General features: G+C 55.1%; 1 protein-coding gene across 3 annotated transcripts in view; it reads right to left on the bottom strand.

The window, feature by feature from the left end:
- Positions 1 to 318: 318 nt before the first annotated feature.
- Positions 319 to 19,747, bottom strand: part of ARRDC1 (arrestin domain containing 1) — a 33,614-nt gene continuing 14,185 nt past the window's right edge. The window contains exons 2-9 of one of the 3 annotated variants that reach the window (XR_013923023.1): positions 18,261 to 18,371; positions 5,965 to 6,015; positions 5,309 to 5,463; positions 4,639 to 4,821; positions 4,163 to 4,339; positions 3,098 to 3,509; positions 2,041 to 2,221; positions 319 to 1,668 (exon numbers count right to left, since the gene is read on the bottom strand). Coding sequence is in view for 2 of the 3 variants with exons in the window: in XM_080355978.1 (XP_080212104.1) it covers positions 2,157 to 2,221; positions 3,098 to 3,509; positions 4,163 to 4,339; positions 4,639 to 4,821; positions 5,309 to 5,463; positions 5,965 to 6,015; positions 18,261 to 18,371 (1,154 nt within the window). In the remaining variant the exon portion in view is untranslated. Of the gene's footprint in view, positions 2,222 to 3,097; positions 3,510 to 4,162; positions 4,340 to 4,638; positions 4,822 to 5,308; positions 5,464 to 5,964; positions 6,016 to 18,260; positions 18,372 to 19,747 lie in introns of all 3 variants that reach the window. The other 2 variants (XM_080355978.1, XM_080355979.1) reach the window with 2 other exon arrangements.

The raw sequence follows: 19,747 nt of genomic DNA, 5'->3' as shown, positions 1-19,747 counted from the left end.
CTCCATCCTCCCGAAGGGAGAGTCCGCTCTCCCCTTCCTCCCCACCACCCAGGCAGCACAGACGCCGTCCAGGACCCGTGAGCCACTGGCACAAACCACAGCCTGGGGACACAGGGCCGGGGAAGCAGCAGAGCAGCGGCTCCTCTTGCCAGAGCTGAGCCCACATGGTGCCAAACGCCCTCCGACCATGTGGAACCGCAATCAGGCTGCCCCGTGCTCATCTTCCCCGAGGTGCCGTGGCAGAGGTCGCCGTCCTTCCTGGGGAGAGCACAGAACTCGCTTCGTTTTGTAAGAAATCAGCAAGGTGCATTCCTGGATTTGGCATGAACAGGCACATGGACAAGCATCAGGAATGGATGAAAAAGCACAGCCTTTCTCTTAGAATAATTTATTAAATACAGCATTAAAATTTGTACTTATGAATTCAATCATTAAAAACAAAACTTCATCTCATATATATATATATATATATGTATATATTCAGGGACAATGACAATCATCCTATCACCATTGGTGCATGTTGTGCCAGCACTGCTCAGAAGGGCACCTTCTCTACGCTATCCTTAAAGCGGTTCAACACTTAAAATAAAAAATAAAACAAAATAAAAAGCATTTGCAAAGAAAGAGTGCAAAGCAGGGCTTGTCCCCAGCTGCTGCCGGGGCTGTGCAGGGGCTGTGCGCTCCCCACAGCTTTATTAGCTACTGCCTGCCCAGCATGAGGCAGCTGGAGACCAGTTCTCAGAGGTGCCAAAGCTCTGCAGTCCACAATTTCTGCGTGGCTGGATGCCTGAGGCTCTTACGTATCTGGTTTGTGGTTTCCTCAGCTTGGGCAGTCAATACTAAACAAGCTAAACAAGGCGTGGTGGGGGGGAAAGCGCAAAAGAAATATGTTGGTTTACATCCACCAGCTTCTTCCCCCGACCTGCCAGGTCCAGCGCGGGTGGTAAATGAGGAGCAGCAGTTTGTGTTCCCGCTCCCTCATTTTCCCATCCTGCTGTGGCTCGAGAAGGCTCAGGAGACAAGTGATAAATTGGTACCAGTTTGCGGAGGGGACGTTTCCCCTCGTGCGCTGGCTCGGCAGCGCAGACCTGGACGAGACGCCAGGATGAGCCTCGAGGGAGGGCTGTCCCCAAGGGAAGGGCTCCAGGGACAGGGTCCTTGGGCAGACTCAGAGGTAGCATCGGAAAGACTTTTCTAACTTGATTGTCACGTAATTCTGGCCCACCGGAGGCAGCGGCAGCTGGATGGAGAGGGCACCCTGCGGGGTGGGAGATGGGACATGGGGATCAGGTCCACCCGCTTGCAGACCGACCAGACTGTTGATCCTGGGCGCTGCGGTCGAGCAGTGAGCAGGATGGACTCTCCTACAGGGCTTCTGACGAGCTGCCCTTGCTGAAGAGGGCCAGAAGCTGGTGGGCACCCCCTGGTGACACCAGGCTGTCCCCCCACAGCTCACCAGAGCTCTTGGATTATGAGCAGGTGCCCCAGCGAGCTCCCCGCTGCTCTCACCGCACACAGGCAGCGGGGGCCAAGAGAACCCAAAGGCTGCCAGTCACTCACCCCACAACACAGGTACAGCAAGGGCTTGTGCTTTTGGCTTTTTAAAAGTCCCTGACCTTCCGAACCTGTTTACTCCAAGAAACCTCCTGTTTCAGCTACCCTTAGGACCTACAAGGACAAGGAAGAAGGGCTGTCAACACCATTTCTGCAGAGCATATGGCCCCTAAAAGAGAAGAGAAAGTCCACACAGCCCAGCCTTCACCCACAGAGGAGACATGCCAAGTCAGGAGCGTTTCAGATAAGGCATCACAGGTGCTTCGATAGTAAAGCAGTTAGTGTTGACTACAGTACTTTAAACACAGGCTGCTGCAGCGGGCGTCCCCGGGGCAAAACCAGTTCTTGGTGCAGCAGCGGGAGATGGTTTGGTCTCCCAGACCTCTCCTACACACACACAGGTTGCCCTGGCTGCCCTTTTTGGTTTTTTCCCCCCCTTTTCTTAGAGAGAGATGTAAAAAGCCCAGGCCGGGATGTGTCATTTACCCCACCGAGCAGCCACAGAGATGAGAGGACGCCTTGTGCTGTCCCAGACTTTGCAGTAGGCAGGCGAACCGCGGCGCCCGGGGTGCGCAGCGCCGGCAGACTCGGAGCAGGGTGGGCTAGTTGCCGTTGCTGATGCTGGAGTTGGCACTGCTGCAGCTCTGCTCATAGGATGGAGGCGCCTCTGCTCGGGAAAAGAAAGAAGGTGGTTACAGTGGGTGTCTGGGATGTATGTATGTGTGCTGATGGATGTTGGTGCTGAGTGAAGCTGCTGACACACCATGCACACAGGCACTCTCTCTCCAGCACCCCGCAGAGGAAAGGAAAGAGGGTTTTTGTGTGCACATGAAGGATTTGAGGCAGCCAAGCTCATCCCTGTCCTGCTGCCTACAGAGCTTAAAATCAGCACCTCAAATCCTGTTCTGTTTCTCCCCTTCTTTCATGAGCATCCTCATGTACTCCAGCACCTCTGGTGACACGTGCTCCATGTGCCCCAAGCCTGGGTTGAGGTGACACACTGAGTGTCGCTACCCCAGCGCTAACAGACGCGTCCATTGGGGTAGGACCGTGCTGACAGCCGCTGCCGCTCAGGACAAGCCGGGCTGCAGGAACCCAGCCTGCTGGGATTTCCCCAGGTTTTCCGTCCCGGACAGTCTCTCAGCTCCCGCCCGCACAACCCGTGTCTCCAGCCCAGCTGCGCGCCCACTCCCAGTCAAACACAAGACTTCAGTTACATCATTTTCCTGGCTCTGCTCCACCAGCCTCACCACACGCCAAGAAGCTTTTTCTATCAGTGGGAGGCTGAAAGCCCGTTTAAGAACAGGGAGATCCTCTCATGACAAGCCCAGGGCAGGCAGGGGTGTAGACGTGGGAACGGCCAGCCAGCTTTTACAGCTGTAAGAGGAGACTCCTCTCTGCCTGCTTTAGCCTCTGGAGATCTCATGGTCCTCTCTGACACCCCTACACCCCCACCCAGCTCACAGCTGGCAAAGACTCTTGTCATAGGAGACGTTTCCTGTGACGCTGCCAGCCCGTTTAGATGTGAGGAGCAGCGGCTCACCGTACGGGTACCCCCACGTGCTGTATTCCGGAGGCAAAATGAGAGAGCTGGCCGTGGGGACGGGCACCACGTTCCCCTCGGCGTAGTAAGGGACAGTGGCTCCCGTCGACAGGCAGAGCGTGGGATGGTTTGGGGAGCCCGTCGGCTCCGAGTCCACCCGTATCTCCTGGAAGCTCAGTCCTGGGGCGTAGCTGAACGGCTGCTGCTGGGAATGGCTTTTGGTGGGGATCGAGACATTGTCCATGGGGTGGTAACCGCCGGCAGCCTCCTCCTCCTCCGGGGGGGCACTGGGTACCACTGCAGATGGGATGTGCTGGATGGAGCGGGAGGGGCTCAGGGGCACCCTGTTCACAGCAATGTTACCAATGTAAATGGGGAGAGTGACGGAAACCTCTGGTGACTTGAGGGAAACCTGGAAGAGAAGGAAAAACAGTGGCATTCTCTTCATTATACATCGCGCTGGGAAGGTTCACCTGGTACAAGAGCTACGGAGTTCTGCGATGGAGCTCAGCCCAAAAGGGAGCACAGAATCATAGAATATTATAGTTTGGGTTGGGAGGGACCTTCCCAGCTCCCCCAGTTCCCCCCTGCCATGAGCAGGGACATCTTCACCAGCTCAGGCTGCTCAGAGCCCCGTCCAGCCTGGCCTGGGATGTCTCCAGGGATGGTTCAGCCACCACCTCTCTGCCCAACCTGGGCCAGGCTCTCACCACCCTCAGGGACAACAATTTCTTCCTCATGTCCAGCCTGAATCTCCCTCTTTTAGTTTAAAACCATCACCCCCTGTCCTATCACAACATGTCCTGCTCAAAAGTCTGTCCCCATCTTTCTTATTGGCCCCTTTTAAGTTCGTAAAGGCCGCAATAAGGTCTCCCCAGAGCTTCTGTTCTCCAGCTGAACACCCCAGCTCTCTCAGCCTGTCCCCAGCAGAGCTGTTCCAGCCTCGGGTCATTCCTGTGGCTCCTCTGGCCCCTCTCCAGCAGGTCCATGTGTGTCCTGTGCTGAGGGCAGCACAGAAGTTGCAGCACAGCCCACTGGAGCTCCCCGAGAGCACCAAGTACTCACCTGGATGTAGTAGTCGATATGTATGAGGCTACAGCCCTGCAGAATGGACTGGGGCAGTGCCGGAACGAGGATCTGCTCCTTCCATTCTGCGTGTTTCCAGGCTTTCACTCCTGAGCCTTCCACCTCCGCGATGGTCCTCAGGTCATAAATCCAGCGTTTGGATTTATAAGCCACTTTCTGTACAGACAGGAGAAAACACAGCTAGATGACAGACTGCGGAGGGGTTTGTGTCTAGGAAAACCACCCAATTGCTTTGTCATATAAATGTGAGTACAAACCTAACGTGCATATTGCAGGGCAGAATCACCCATTATTACACAATAGACTGAACTGGTATAAGCAAGATGTTCTGCTACCTTTTACCCCAGGAAGGTAGAGACAGAGTTAGCCAGAGGTCTGGACTCCTCCCCACCACCTCCCAGGCACGTGTAGCAGAGATACACACAAGCTGAAGAATCACATTTTTGGATGCTTACCTGGAGCAGACTGGCCACCACGGGCCCAGTGTCCCGGCCCGATTTGTTCTCTATGTCGGTGCGGAGCTGGATCGCTTGCCCCACGATGTACCCTTTCAGATCCGAAGTGGCGGTCAGGATAACGTTGCCACTTTTCACAAGCTTGTAGTTGAACTTCTTGGTGACTGACATAGTGTTGGGCTGCTGCAGGACAGCAGAGACACAGAGATGTTGGCTCACGAGCATCAGAGAGCCTCCGGGAAAACACTCAGATTCAAAACATGCAAGCAAAAATATCTGGTGTATGTGGACACAAGGAACCAGCAACACAGCACAGCCACAGACAACTGGTCTCACTTCTCCGTCCCCTCAGATTTGCTGTCCTATTAGTCGCTCTTTCCTCCAAAGCAAGGTCCCCAAACCCAGGTCTCTACAAGCACCTGGTGCTATTGGCAAACACGTCTCTGCGTGGTGAAAATTCACCTAAATATTTCAAAGCAACATGTGGCAGAGTCAGAAAACTCCTGGGAACAGGGACTGATGGCAAAGCAGGACAGAGCAGGAGTCCTTGTCCTGCTCTTGCACAGGCAGGACATGCACTCAGAGTTGTCCAGCCACCCAGACAGCAAGCGTGCCAAGGACAAGTGCTGAAGCCTTGGCACTTCCCCACCACACTCATCCTCATTCTTACCTCAATGTCAGGGATGTCATTCAAGTTGAGAGGGCAGAGAATGTAGAAGATCTTGTTGCATTTGTAGTCCTTGGAGAAGCGAGGTGTGTCTATCACAGCTTTCACCTGATGGAGGACCTTGCCAAAAGGACCTTCAAAGGATGTAGGAGCAGAGGCTGGAGTCGAGAGAGAGAGAGAAAAGGATCATAAGACTGAGTCAGGCCAAGCATTTCTGAATTGGAAATAAATGGTGTCTATAAACAGCTTTTTATCTTCACCTAAAGAGTTCTGCAAGTACCTCAGAGATGGGATCCCCCAAGAAAGACCTGGGACTGAACAGTAAAGCCTCAGAGACCTCGCTGTGACCTCCTTGCAGAAGGGACCCTCTGCAACCATGGGTTCAAGAGCAGAGACCCTCTCTCTGAGCGCTGGGTGCAGGACGGGTGGCTGCTCACCGACCAGGACCCCTGTGCACACCTGGGTCACGCTTGGAGAGGCGTCAGCCACAGTTCAGACCCGGCTTTGAACCGTGCAGAATGTACCCGCTTGCCTAAGCTCCTCTGCTGCTCCCTGTAGTGTCTCTGGCCAAGCAGCCAGCTCTGCCACCCCTCCCAAATCTCACCCAGCTCAGCTCCAGAGGCTGCAAAAGTGCCCGTGGGTGTTTCCCTGCGTCATACCTGGCAGCAGGAACTGGAAGGGAAAGCTGTGCTCTCCAGCCGGCAGCACCCCTGCGGAAACAAGAACCAAAGGTGAGCGGGACCGGCCATCGCCTTGGAACAACGTTTTCGGAGCGTGATCTTCCGGAGAGAGGCCACCAGCTGGGGAACAGCACCCAACTTGTTCGGCTGCCTTCAGCCCACCAGGCAACTCCGTGCTCATCCTGCAGACCCAACAAGCAGTGCTGGAGTCCATACAGTCGTAGCATGTCCTGAGTTGGGAGGGACACACAAGGCTCATAGAGTCCAACCTGCACCTGCTGCCACCCATGTCCCCTTGCGACAGGAGACATCTCCATCCCAACGTCTGGGTCTGCGTGAAGATACTCCAGAAATAAGGTAGTTTGTGGCAGGGTTTAGGGATTCCAGTGCCACAGCAAGCAGTTAGTCCCACAGTACTGACACAGGGCATGGAGAGGGGATGCTGTGTGTCTTTCCTCAAGCAGGCTACAGTCAGTCAGAGGGAGACAAGAAAGCCCAGGCACCATCTGAGGGTGATACGGAGGTCTGGTGGGCATCGTCACTATTATAGCCTCGGCCACACACCAAGCCCCACACAGACTGACAGCGTTCAGGAGCTGGAAGCAGAGATCCTTCCTCCAGGCCTATATCACCTCTGGTTCCAAGAAGGGCCCTGCAACACCTCAGTCCAGCTGCTTCAACAACAGAAGCCAAGGAGAACATTTCCACGCGTTAAAACCTCAATACAGGTTTTCTTCAACTGCATCCAGCTCTGCAATGGTGGCCTCGAGGGTGCAGATCAGGGCCGGGACTTGGCGCACAGCTAAAACAACAGCTACAGACCAAGACCCTCCAGTGCTCCCAGTTCCCTCCCAGGATAACCACAGCAGCTGAATTGGACCCGCAGCGTGACCCAGTAACACCAGGCAGCTCCCAGAGTTGGATTCATCAATAAAAATGTGTAAACGTGATTTAGTGCTAGAGTCAGGTTATGATTGGACTCTATGATCTTAAGGGTCTCTTCCAACCAAAATGATTCTAGAGAGGTTTTGTTTTTAAAGTGGCAGTGCTAAGGGAAGACCTGGATACCTATCATCAAATCAAGCTGTGTTTATTATTCTGCTTTGGAGGATGATTGCTGGAGGTACCAAGACTCCAGATTTGGCCGGCTCTTCGCTTGATGCATGACGGAGGAGACAGCTTGCCCGTTAGCAACGCTGGCTCCGCAGAGCTGGCAGTAATAGAGTCCTGTCGTCAGGGGATTAAGCGGATTACGTGATGTGAGAAGCGGGGAAGAGAGAAGGGTAAATCCCTCCCCGCTGACACTGTGACCCAGCAGGCGGAGGGGAGGTGGCGTTTTGACTCGGTGCATCCTTCGCGGTGTGGAAAGCTGCACCTCTGCCCCTCCGCCCGCTCAGGCACCCCACGGGGCCCCAGGGACACCCCAGTTAAGGTGCATCCCGCCTGCAGCGCACAGGCGGGCAGAATAAATAACATGCCGAGCATCCCATGGCGTATCGCTACAAAGGCAAGGCAGGACAGAACAAACAGATGTCTATTCATACACTTTGTCCTTCACTCCCATCAGCCCACCCTGAACATCTCCCTGGTGATTTCCCTCCCCGTCCCTGCAAATACAACCAAATTCTGGAGGCTAAAATGCAACACCCGGTCTTGTCACCAGGTGGAGGCACAAAGTCGGTGACTGCCTGGCAGGCACAGCGATATGGGGCAGCTTCTATTCCCTTCTTGGGAAGACTCGGTGAACAGGAGCAGTTTGAGATGTAGCAGGTGCCTTTGCTTGTTGGTTACCGAGTAAAGCCTGGCTGATATGAATGACTCAACTAACCCAGTGCTTGTCTGCTGCTCTGAGGGTTTGTGCCTTTTATCGGGCACCATTCAACATTGATCTTACACCCATCACCTGTACTTTTTGGCAAGCAAATCAATAAACTGGAATACATAGCTCTCCTGTGCAGGAAGGGGACCTGCTCCATGTGGAAGGCAGAGGGAGCAAGTACTGTCACCGTGATGCCAAAAGGAGGGAGATGGGAGTCCAGTGGCCACCAAGTTTCCACCAAGACCTGGAGACTCCCCAGCTGTGTGACCTGCAGAGCCCCAGATAACCACACAGGACAGGGATTTCAAGTCTCCTGTTAGGAGCATGAAAGTTCACAGTCTTTCTAAGACCCTTCAGAAGAGCCCACAGACCCCACAAGATGAAAGTGCCTCTTCTACATTCCAGGTGACATGACCTAACAGGTCATTTTGGCCAAGCTCCCACACAGCTCACGCATACCAACAGAAAGCCAGGCTGGCAGCGGACCTGCGAGCCCTTCGCGTTCGGTTTCCAGCCCCTGCAGAAACCCAGGGATCCCACAGGTTAAGGGCGGCACCGAGCAAGGCCAGGAGCTCTCCCAGCGACGTGCACAACCAGCATCATCTGCTGAGGATGCAGTTGAGCTCTCGGAGCCACTGCATGACGTGGTGGCACCAATGCAGGTTACACACAGGTCACCCAGCCTCTGAATCAGTCACTAGATGAGAATTAGTCAGGTAGAACACCCTGACAGCTCAAACCAAGCCAAGCACCCAGAGACCTGTTGGCTCACAGGACACTCAGACTTGCCATGACCCCAGCAGGGCAGGGAACAGCCCATGAATCCCTCCTGCAGCTCCTGCCCACGACAAGCTGCCCAGGAGGGCTGGAAAAGGCCGTTCCTGCCCCTTCTGGGCAGTGATGAGTTCCAAGACCAGCTCCCCAGACAGAAGCCGTGCCCCACCACAGCTCACACCGACCGACAGCATCACAGCTCATGGTCACAGGATCCGAGCAGGGAGCTGGGGAAAGCTCTGCTCTCCACTCCATTAAGCAGAGAGATGCTGCGGGCAATTAGCAGTAGCTCTTGTTTCCAGACCTGCTCCTTCCAGCCCACGCTCTGCTTCCCCCAGAGAGAAGCATCTTTATGCCTGAGATCCTCCATGTATGGGGAATTTTCCAGCAGCCTGGCCTGAGCAGCCAGGTCCTACCCGCACATGCAGGTGCCACCGCACGCAGCTTCATTTGCTCGCAGAGCCCCAGTTTCCAGTTGAACACCAGCATTTCTTGCCCTTATTGCAAGCGCAGAAGCTGTTTGGACAGGTTGCTGGTGGAGGGGCAGCAGCAGCACCCTCAGCCCTGTGTCCGGCTGGGGACCCCAATCCTGGCTGTAGGCGCCTCAGCAGCCCAAAGGCGCATTTCGAGAAACCCGCTGGTGCGGAAAGCAGAAGGGGTGCTGGAGCTCGGTGCCAGAACTATTTCAGAGACAGGGGTTAATACAATTAAGATGAAGAAAAACAGATGATCCTGATGAAGACAGGAGACTCCCATTTTGGTCTTTTGCCACATGTCTGGTACCTTTGCCGGGGGAAAGCTGGTGAGTCCCAAACCAAGTGCCCCCTTACAGCAGGAAGGGAGGTGGCAACTAGTTTTGTACCCTCCAGCTGGCAGCTCTGCTCCTAAAAGCTGAGCTTCCATTTCCAAATGCTGACTAGTCTTGATCTAGTGGGGAACATCTGCAATTTGCCTTGTCCCAGCCATCCTGTGAGCACAGGCAGGGCACAGTCTGACCTTGCCCCAAAACCCAGGTACCTCTCACATGGAAAACAGTAGCAAAAGCCACCTCAGCTCCCTATGAGGGACATCACAGCGCTTGCCTGTCCCGTGCGGCCACCACCATGGCAGGACAGGGCAATGTGTGCAACTTGGAGAGATCCCTGGACTATGGCAAGTGAGACACAGCATCGCGTACAGCACTGAGCTGTTCTGCCCGCCCGGCCGCATCCACCGTGCAAGCCCGGCATCCGAGCAGCCAGGGGAACACAAAACCCATGGGAAGCCTCTCACTGCCCTGTCCCTCCAGCCTGAGAGCTTCAAGCAAAGATCCAGGACATTTCATGTGCTAATTCCACCTGCAAGGTGGCTTTGCAACAGAGACTGTTCTCAGCAGCAGGCAGTGGCAAGATGGTTTTTTCTGATGGCCACCCTAATATGCAGATACCCAGGAGGAGCGGCACTTTCTGAAAGCTCCATTCTGAGCTGCTCCTGAACCAGCTTTGCTCAAGCAAGCCACAGACGGCACACAGGCAAGAGCAGGTCAGCAAGAGTTCAGCATCGCTCAAGGGGTCTCCGATAGCCCCACGCAGCAGTTGGAAATGCACTGTGAGAGGAAAAGGCTGTGCAAGCCACCGCAGCCGCACTGAGCCATTACCTCCCCATTCCCTGAAGTCTGAACAAAGGCCACAGTGTGCTCGGCTGCAAAAAGCTTTTCCTGAAGTTTACGTGCAGCTAAAAATACCCTGAGACAGTCATTAGGCAGCAGAGGCAGCTGGATTAGCAGGGTTCTGCTGCGGGGCTGTACCTGCAGCAGCCGTGCCTCCCGATAGGAGCCGAGCCAGCAGAGATCAGCCGCCCCCACGCAGCCTTTGGAAACACCCTCCCTAAAAATTCCTGGAGAGAAAGGAGCTGTTGCACCAGACAGCCTAGAAAAAAACAAACCCAGACAGCAGGAGCAGCGACAACAGAACAGCGTGGAAGAGCAGCCTTACTATGCACAGCGGAGAGCGACCCTGGAGATTTCCTTGAATCCAGCGGAGATTTGCCTGGAAGCAAACAGAGCCTCCTGTTCACAGCTCAGCCACTCCACGTTGCGATGGGGGGTGTTCGGTGTTCGCTTGTACCAGTGAATGTGGCGGACTGGGAGGACTCATCATGTCCAGAAACGCCTTGATCAAGAGGGCTGACACTGAGTCCTCTGCTGGGTCCCCGGGAGGTAACCTGGGCCCAGGTGGGCTCCCCTGTGCCATCAGACCCTGCAAAGCGTCACCAGTGACAGGGGACGCAGCCCTGAGCCCAGCCCGGCGTGACACGACAGACCTCGGTGCTGCAGCACTGCCCCACAACACTCAGGGCACTGTGGCCACACTGATGTGCAGCAGAGGGACAGAAATCAGCAGGTTTTCCCCAGGGTTGTGTGGGGTTCCCATGCAAAGCTCGAGCTGACCATACCCCTGAGCCCACCCTGCCACTGGACACTCTGTTCTCTCCTCACAGCATTGCTATGGGAAAACACAACCCTGTCTCAACTGTTTGTGGAAGAAATGACCACACGTCTGTAGTCATGCTGCTAAACAAAGGATCCAAGTCGAGCTTACTTTGCCACAGCTCGCGTGCTGAAAGGGTTTGGGCTGGAAGCCGCAGGCGGTCACAGCGTCTCTGGGCGAGGCTGATTCCTTCCCCAACACAGCCAGGACCTCCAGGTCGGTGGCAGAGGAAGAGAAGCCACAAAAGGGCTGGGAGATGCCTTGGTCACTGATGCACAAACACCTTATTACTCACCCTGTGCGATCCCAGGCTCTGGTGCGCTGGAGAGTTCAGACTCTGAGCACACAGCAGTTTGCAGGGCCAGGCGAGGGCGGCGTGCGGTACAACACACACCGCACTGCGGCCATGGCTAGACCAGGGCAAAAAAGATGAATGTTCTGTGTATCACTCCCTCCATCCCCTAAAGATGACAGTGTCATTTGCTCCACAGCCACAACCAGGAGCCTGGAATGTGTCCCTGCACCCCAGGCACAGGAGCTGGGGAACGGCTGGACTAGGGCTGTTGCCCTGACCTCCAGCTCTCCGGGCCGGTACCCCAGGCAGAGGCAGCGGGTTCTGCTCCCTCCTGCTGCTCTAGAGCAGGAACAAGCTGTGCCTGTGGAGTACACGGAGTTTTTGGGTCTAGCAGAGGAACAGCAGGCCCCGCCATATGGCAATTTCTCTCTGGCTACTTAGCGAGTGATGCATTAACCGTGCTGGCCAAATCATGTAGTACGGAAAGCTACCTGGTGCCTGCTGGCCCATTGCTCATAGCAATATAGTCTTTCTGCTGCCTAAAATCAGCCCTCATGGGGAGCAGAGCTCCTTGGAAGGTGCTGAATTAAACCGATACCAGTGCTGCTGGTGCACACAGGTACTCTCCTCTCCAGGCTCTCCAAGCAGAGAGCAGGAAAGCAGCAGGTTTGTGTTTTGCACTTTCGGGTGGAGAACCAGGCACCCCTGCCCTGTGCTGCAGGTACCGATTCCCCAGCTCCTGTAAGAACCATCCCTCTTGCTGCGGTCCTGACAGCCAGGACATCACCCTGCCCTCCTCTGTCTCTCCTCATCCACCTTTGCAGCCCAGAAAAATGGAGCATTAGGCATAAGCAAAAAGGTCAGAGCTGCTCATGCTCACATGAGGCTGTACCAGAGATGTCAGCTGGGAGGCATTAATTTATTCAGTGCCAGGGCGCTTCAGGCAATGCCAGGCCATTGCAGTTCTAGTGGAGGACTCCAACTCAGTCTCTGTTGGATTAAGCTAATACACGGGATTACAAACTGCAACAAATGAGGGTAAACACGCACATTTGCTGGTGCCATCCCTGCAGCAGATGCAGGTGCCTCAGAGGGAGCAGCCGACAGGCGGAAGAGCCACCTGCCAGCAAGCACGGCCAGATCTGCCGGGAAAGACTCGGCTCAGAGTTACTGAAATGAGAGCTCCCCGTCCATCAGAGCTGCCACAGCACAGGACAGAGCACAGTCCCCAGCAGGCTCCATGCTCAAAGCAGCAGCTCGCTCACGGCAGATCTGCACACACACAAACACGCAGCACCAACAACTCCTGTGCCCCGGCGCGGTTAATGCTGCCGAGATGGACACAGGAGGTACAGACTGAGGAAGAGAACACACCAGAACGCCCAGCACTGAGGCTCAGGCTCCGCCACCTACAGATCTCTGCATCAGCACCTTTCAAGTGACATTTTCGGTGAACATGCAGGATCTGGCAGCATAGCAACGCTGCAAAACAACTCAGGATTAACAGTGATCTGTTGAGGCAAGGCAGTGGGAAGTGCTGAGGAAGCTGCTGTGACCAAAGGCAATTACAGCTCCTTCCACACAGTTTTCCTGCGCTGAACCTGCAGTTTCTGGTCCTGAACCCAGCGGCACAGCGTGGCCAGGAGCACATCTGTAACTGCTCCCACCTGGCCAGGGGCTGCCCAGGAGCATCACCTGCTGCTTCCCCACCTCCTGCTTGCAGAGCGATTCCTGAGCACAGAACCAGAGACCCACATCCTCAATACCTGCTTGGTCAGGTCACTAAGCTTTCTAAATCCAGCTAGAAGACAGGATCGGCACCCTGTGCCCACTGTTGGCCACAAAGCTGTTGTGCGAGGCGGGCGGAGAACCACCCCAGGGAAGAGGTGATGTACAGCTGACCCTTTTTAGCTCTTTGTGCAAGAAACCTGCCAGCAAAGGAAGCGCATGGAGCAGCCAGGAATTCCCTGCAGTGCCTGCTAGCTAACTAACAAGCTGCCAAATGTAAGGTCAGCTGGAAATTACAGCCAGTTCCCCACACGGGTTCAACTCAGGTACAAGCAGGATTTAAAGGGAACAGAAGAAAAGCCTGTCTTTGCATGCACAACCCATCCACAGGGCAAGAGCTGTGTGTGCAGTCGGAGATACAGGGTGTGCAAAGAAAACAGCCCCGTGCGGGGACAGGCACAGGATGGACCTGCTCCTGGATACGGGCAGAGCTGCAGCAGGGGAGGGGGAGAGGGGGCAGCCTCCACAGAGCTGAATTACTCCATTATATTGGCTCCAGAGAAGCATCTCTCTGTCTGCGAGCAGCGGGTACAAGCGGTGCTATTTTGTACAGCAACTGCTGTACTTGATCTCCTGCGCCACTGACACCTACAGAAACCCAACACCCCCTGCTTGCGAGGTTCCTCCCACCCCCATTGCATTTCTTTGCAAAAAGATGACCCAAGCAAAACCAGCACAGGGAGCTGTGTCCAAGTCAAACCCAGGCTGAGTGGGAAAAGCAAATCCCCCCCTTGGCCTCCCCTCCAGAAGGTAAATAATGAGCCTCCCCCGAGGGCTGCCCTTGGGCTGAGCAAGCTCCCCTGCGCTGCACCATGTCCTCCAGCAAACAGCAGCCACAGGCTCCCGACCAGCTGGTACATCTGGCACTTTCCAGCAGCTTTTATGTAAAGAAGCCGAGTTCATTAAACCGCTGGCCTGTGTGTCATTGCCAAGGCTACAGCACAGACCCTGTGCCGTGCCCCAGCAGCCTGCGGTGCCTCCAGCTTGTCCAGACAAGCACGGACATGAGCAGGGTCCTCGGCTGCAAAAACACCAGTCGCCAACCTGTGGATGCTCCAGTGGGAAGGCTGAGCCCTCTGCACCCTGGGTGCTGCTCCCAGGAGGGGCGAGAAGGGAAATGAAGGGTGAGGCCAGTGCCTTAAATTAGTGCCTTATGTTGCAAAGCAGGCATCTGGGTTATTTCGGGGCCTGCCTCCTTTCTCATGCTATGCATACCCTTAAAAAAAAAACCAAACAGCATGTAATACAAGCAACAGCTGATGCTACAGATGAGCTGCCCCCTCACTTGTTTCAACAAAAAGGTGCATGGCTGGAGAAGCGTGGAGCTGCTTTTAGATGCTTAAAGAGCAATTCAAGCCTCGATAGTTTTGCAAACCTCTTCACTTCCCGTCACTTGTCCTCAAAAGATTGCGGCTCACTGTTTTTTAGTCACTGCTCAGGATGTGGGTAAGGAGAGCACGAGGTGGGTTGTTTTTCAGGTTGATCCTCCCCCCCTGCACGGTCCCCCAGGTGCCAGCCCTGCTGGAGCACAAACCACTCACCAGGAACAGGCAAGATTGAGGCGCACTGGCTGCGTGGCCCTGGGGACACCTGGGATCCTCCCTCAACCACGGCCGATGCTATAGCGCTGGACATGCCCTCTGCCAGAGCCTGGCGCCACACATGGGTTCAAAAAGAGGAGGTAACAGCACTGCTGTAAAGGGGGGACACAGGAACACAAGAGTCCTCTGAGGCAGAAGCAAATTCCTCCCCTTCCTCCATCTATTTTTCATCTTTCCCTTCCTCCATCCATTTTCCATTTGTGCTGCTGAGAGGTGACACCCCCCTCCAGGAGGTGACACCCCCCTCGGTGGGTGAGATGCTCCTGCAGCACCATAGACAGGCAGCCCCTCCACCCTATCCACGGGGCCCCTGTGGTCCCTGCCCGCCCCCCTGATCTTTCCTTTTCAAGGTGTGAGAAGGAACAGGGGGACACAGCCAGCCCTCACCTGAAGGTTTCTTCACATTTTTACCCACATGGCAGGACCGTTCCATGCACCATCACAGTATCTGTCCGCAGCCACTGTAATCTTTGCTGGAGGTGCCCAACACTTCTTGCCGGCAGCTGTGCGACGCTGGCCAGGGAAGGACTGACGTGCTGGTGACCGAGCTTGCTCAGGAACGCTTCCAGCTCCCGTAACTCACCCGCACCCTGGGCTCCTGCCATCACCCATCAGCACACACAGCACAACTCAACATCCATGTCCCTAGAGCCAGGAGCACAGCCTGCCTCAGTTTCCCCACCCAGATGGGTGTCAGACCTGCAGGGAGGCACCCAGGGGAGCACCTGTGAGCACTGGGTGCATCTCCTGAGAGGCACCTGCTTTGCCACCAGACACCAGAGCAACCCGTCCCTGCTGAATGCTCTTTGCTAGAGCCGCGGGGAGAGGGACAGCTCTGCTCCGGGCAGAGCAGGAACCCAGGGACCGTCCCTCTGCCCAAAACTCCTTCACACTCTGCTCAGGAAAGGCTGGAGCAGCTGAGAGCTATTCCTGGGGAGCCTAAAAACGCTGCGGCTGAGTCAGCGCCGAGGCCCTTGCTCTGCAGCTCGTGTCCACCACACCACTCCCCTGGCAAACCCCAGCCGCTGCCTCGCTGAAGTGTGCCCGGACACCATGCTGCCAGCAACCCCCTCGGAGCAGACAGACAGACAGACAGACTTGGAGAAGCAGCCCAGCTTCCCCGCTGTTCCTCCAGCCCAGCCATGCATCAATGTCACGGTGAGGGCTGTGACAGCAGACAGTTATCTGGCTTCCCCGTGCCGCAGGCTGGAGCGCTGCCAGCCCCCGGGGCTTTTGTTCCATATCCGCGCAGGCCAGAGCAGCAGTTCCAAGGGACGGCTGCAAAGCCATCTCTGGGAGAGGACTTGGGTCCAAAACCATCATCGACGCTGCCCTCTCCCACCCATGTCCCATCGCTCGCTCCCCTGCCTCCTCGGTGCACGAGAGGAAGGGAATGGAACCAACATGGCAAGTCCAGGATAATAATTCCTGAGCTTGTACCAGTGGCACAAAGAGCAAACGCCCCACGAGCTCTGCCCTTGGCTGCAATCCCACGTGCAGAGACCGCTCACCCTCTCCTTATCTGCTTCCCGGCAGCGGGGAGCTGGAGGCCAAGAGCTCCCAGCAGTTGTGTCTACGTTGACACACAAAGCAGAGGAGCACAGGTCAGTGACGGTGAGTACCTGCCGTGCTGCTGGAGCAGCCTTTTCCCCATAACTGCACTATAGCTTTGCAAGATGTAACGACACCACAACACAGCTCAGCTCTGGAGCGCAGCACTCTGCCATCCTGCAGGACAGATTTTCCATCAATTCATTACATCTCTGATATATCATGCACTATTATTTCTTGCCCAGAGCTGCGGTAGCTCTGGAAGACGTCAGCTGGCCTGTTTTGTCCCCATCACACCCCAGGCACAAGGCTGGGCAGCTGCCAGCTCCGTGAGCGGCTCCAGCGCCCACCCCGGCCCTGGCTCACAGCTTGGGCTGGCACTGTCTGCAACACCAGCGGTGACAGATACCAGCGCTGCACTGGGCGATACGCAGGAGTCTGGGTCCCAGAAAATTAAGAGCCAAAAGACTGAGGCTTTCTAGGAACAACTTAAGAACTGGGAATACCAAATTTTGGTTGTCTTTGGAATTCAGGCCTTCAAAGGGGACACTTCACAGCTGCAAAAGCATGTAGCCATCAATGCATTTTCCTTCCATCCTTCCCAGTCCATGCTGGTCCCAGTTGTCAAGGGGATGGCTCCCAAGGGCAACCTAACAAGAACCAGCTGCAAAATAAACAGCACACCCACCTCTTCCCACTCTTGTCTCCTGGTTGGCTTTTGCCACTGCTCAGCTTTACTGGGACAGAACTGACCAAAATACTGCAGCTCTCCCTAGAATCATTAAATATTAGAAACAGAAGTTGGGAGGTGCATTTTTCAGTGCAGTTGCAGGTTTAAACCTCTCCAAAGTCTCCAAACATTCGCAGCCTCCAGCTCCCAACTCAGCTCAGCTCAACAGTCCACAGCACCTTATAAAGCCTCTGGGATTTTGTTGCCGTGCCATTCACAACTGGGCACTCTGGCTGTGCTCAGCACCACATCCAAAACCAGGCAGGAACATTTCTCACTGCCCTCCCAGGCAGTTCACCTCCAACTGCAGCCCTGGGGCTACAAGCCAAGGTGAGGGGCGAGCCAGCCAGCCGTCTGCCTTCGCCAGGAGCCCAGAGCAAGCAGCGCTCTCTCCAGTTGCTGGAGGATGAGGTCAGTCTCCCTTCAATGCTAAAAGCTCTGCTCGAAAAATTGCTGAGCCAACAGAAACTGCCACTTCGGCTTTACCCACTTCCTGTTATTGGATAAAGCAGCACCACAGAGCCGAGCTCCTGCTAACCTGGGCTTTCAGTCACCGCTACAGCCACTGCCTTCGGCAGGTGAATCCTGGCACGTCTTGATTTCAACAGGAGCCAGGGCGCAGCATGAATTATTTGTGCTAAGGCTGACCTATTTAACAGCAGAAAGACAGCATTCATCTCAGCCCAGATTCCCCAAAGGTTGCTGGTGTCACTTTACCCCACAGGATAACACAACCCGCCGCTATCTTTGGGCATCTCGGCTTGCGGGGGGAGTGGTGGTAACTGTCCCAGGCTGTTCTAACACAAAACCAAAGTTTCTCCTGGAGAAGTGACGTCTCCACATCCCTTTTAACACAAACTCCTGGTCTGTTACTGGCTTCTGTCAATCAGCTTTGATTGGTGTTTAGTGGCCACAACACGCATAGGAAGCGGAGCAGTGTGAACCCACAGGGCCTCAAACCAGCAGAGAAGTCGCTGCTGGCAGCCCCGTTTCAGGCAGACCACAGCCAGAGGATACGCGAGCAGTGTTCACACGGTGGCTGCCAAGTTCTGCAGCTCTTCAGGATGCATCTCTGCACAGCTCCTTCTAAGCTCTTATAGTCTCTAATATTGGATCCCATTCCCTGTGCACGGGCCATAGCAACCCAGGAAGGGGTACTGCACATCCAGAAGATGCTGAAGTCTCGGTGACACATTTCTGTAGACCATCTCCGAATCCTAGATCTCTACCACGTCTTTGCGGACCTTACCTTTGTCTGCCAGGGACAGCGTGCTGTTGAAGTACTGCTCCTCCACGGTCCACGCTGTGTCATTGATCTTGTTAGACACGCCACAGGATCCAACGCAGCTCACCTTGATGGCTGGTGAGAGAAAGCACGCACATAAGCACTGGGAGAAAGCAAAACCTCGCGTTCAGACTTGTTTCAGGTACTGTATGTGGACTTGGGCAGGAGCAGTGCCTCAGGAAAACATACACGAGGTAGAAAAATGGAGCAAAGGAATCAGGTCACACTTTGATTTCAAAAGCACGTCTTCCCCTTAGTCTCAGCACTGCTACCCCAGTGCTACTCCTAGCTGTTATCACCACTGAAGTCCTCCAAGTCCAGAAGCACTGTGCCCATTAATGCTTGTCCTGCATCAGGACTTCTGATCATACTTGATAAGTACGTTGCTTCTCAGCAGCCACAGATCACTTTGAGTGGCTTCCTCCTCCTGTTAGACACACAGGGCTCACGGCAAAGCTGCACAGCAAGGTCTGCAAGCATCCAAGATGCCTCTCCCAAACCAAGGAGAGGAATTGGAGCTACATTTGTGCCTTGCCTTGGGAAAGTCACCCCAGAGCTCACCCTGCAGCGCGGCTTTCAGACGAGCTACGTGGCTTTCAGCACAGCTACTCACGAGACATCTTCAATTAGTCCTGGCCTATTCACAGCAGGCTGAAAGCAACCTCTGATGTTGACACTGGACCACAGAGACAGAGCGGCAGGACAGACCGGCCCTGCTGCACAGCAGATGATGTGTGGTGCTAACCCCACACAGAGAGGATGCAGGCAGAGCTACCGCAGAACAAACTGGGCTTTCAGGGTTGTCCTAGCCCGAACGTCTTCTGTCCTGATTCTCACCAGGTTTTGCAAGAGCTTTAATGGATCCCACAGAACTCTCTCACCAAACTTGTGAGGTGAAAAGTTCTGCTGGCTGGAAGGTGGCAGGAACTACTAGATGGACTCTTTCACCATTTCACCCACCTGCTCCCCTGTATTGAAGCATCTCCCTGGGAAGCAGGTGGTCAGTCTGTGTTGGCTCAAGAGCTCTCCCATTCCTGCTCCACCAGCCTTCCCAGACACGCTGATCTCGCCACCTCCACCCACCTACCCAAACACCGAGGGCTGCAGACGATGCTGCAGGCAAACACCCCAAACAGCTCTCCAGAGCACCTGCCTGGCCAGCGTGACCATGTCCTCCACACTGCTCAACATGGGGTGCAGAGAACCCCAAATCCAGCCCTCTCTGCAGAGGGAATGCATAGCTCTTACCCCAGCCCCCTTCCCAGCGCTTTGCTACAGGCATTCGGGTGGAATGGGCTCCTCAGGGCTAAAAGTCTCTAACCCCAAAACAAAGAACGGCCTCCCCCCCATCAGATCTCCTGTCATAGCTTCATAGCCCGACTGTGACTTTGAACACCAGAGCCCATTGCAGTCAAAGTGCTGTTTTATTCTCAAGGGCAAAGGATAAGCAG

This window comes from Nesoenas mayeri (assembly GCF_963082525.1).
Source record: "Nesoenas mayeri genome assembly, chromosome: 18".
NCBI lineage: Eukaryota > Metazoa > Chordata > Aves > Columbiformes > Columbidae > Nesoenas > Nesoenas mayeri.
This window is presented reverse-complemented; position numbering and strand designations above follow the sequence as displayed.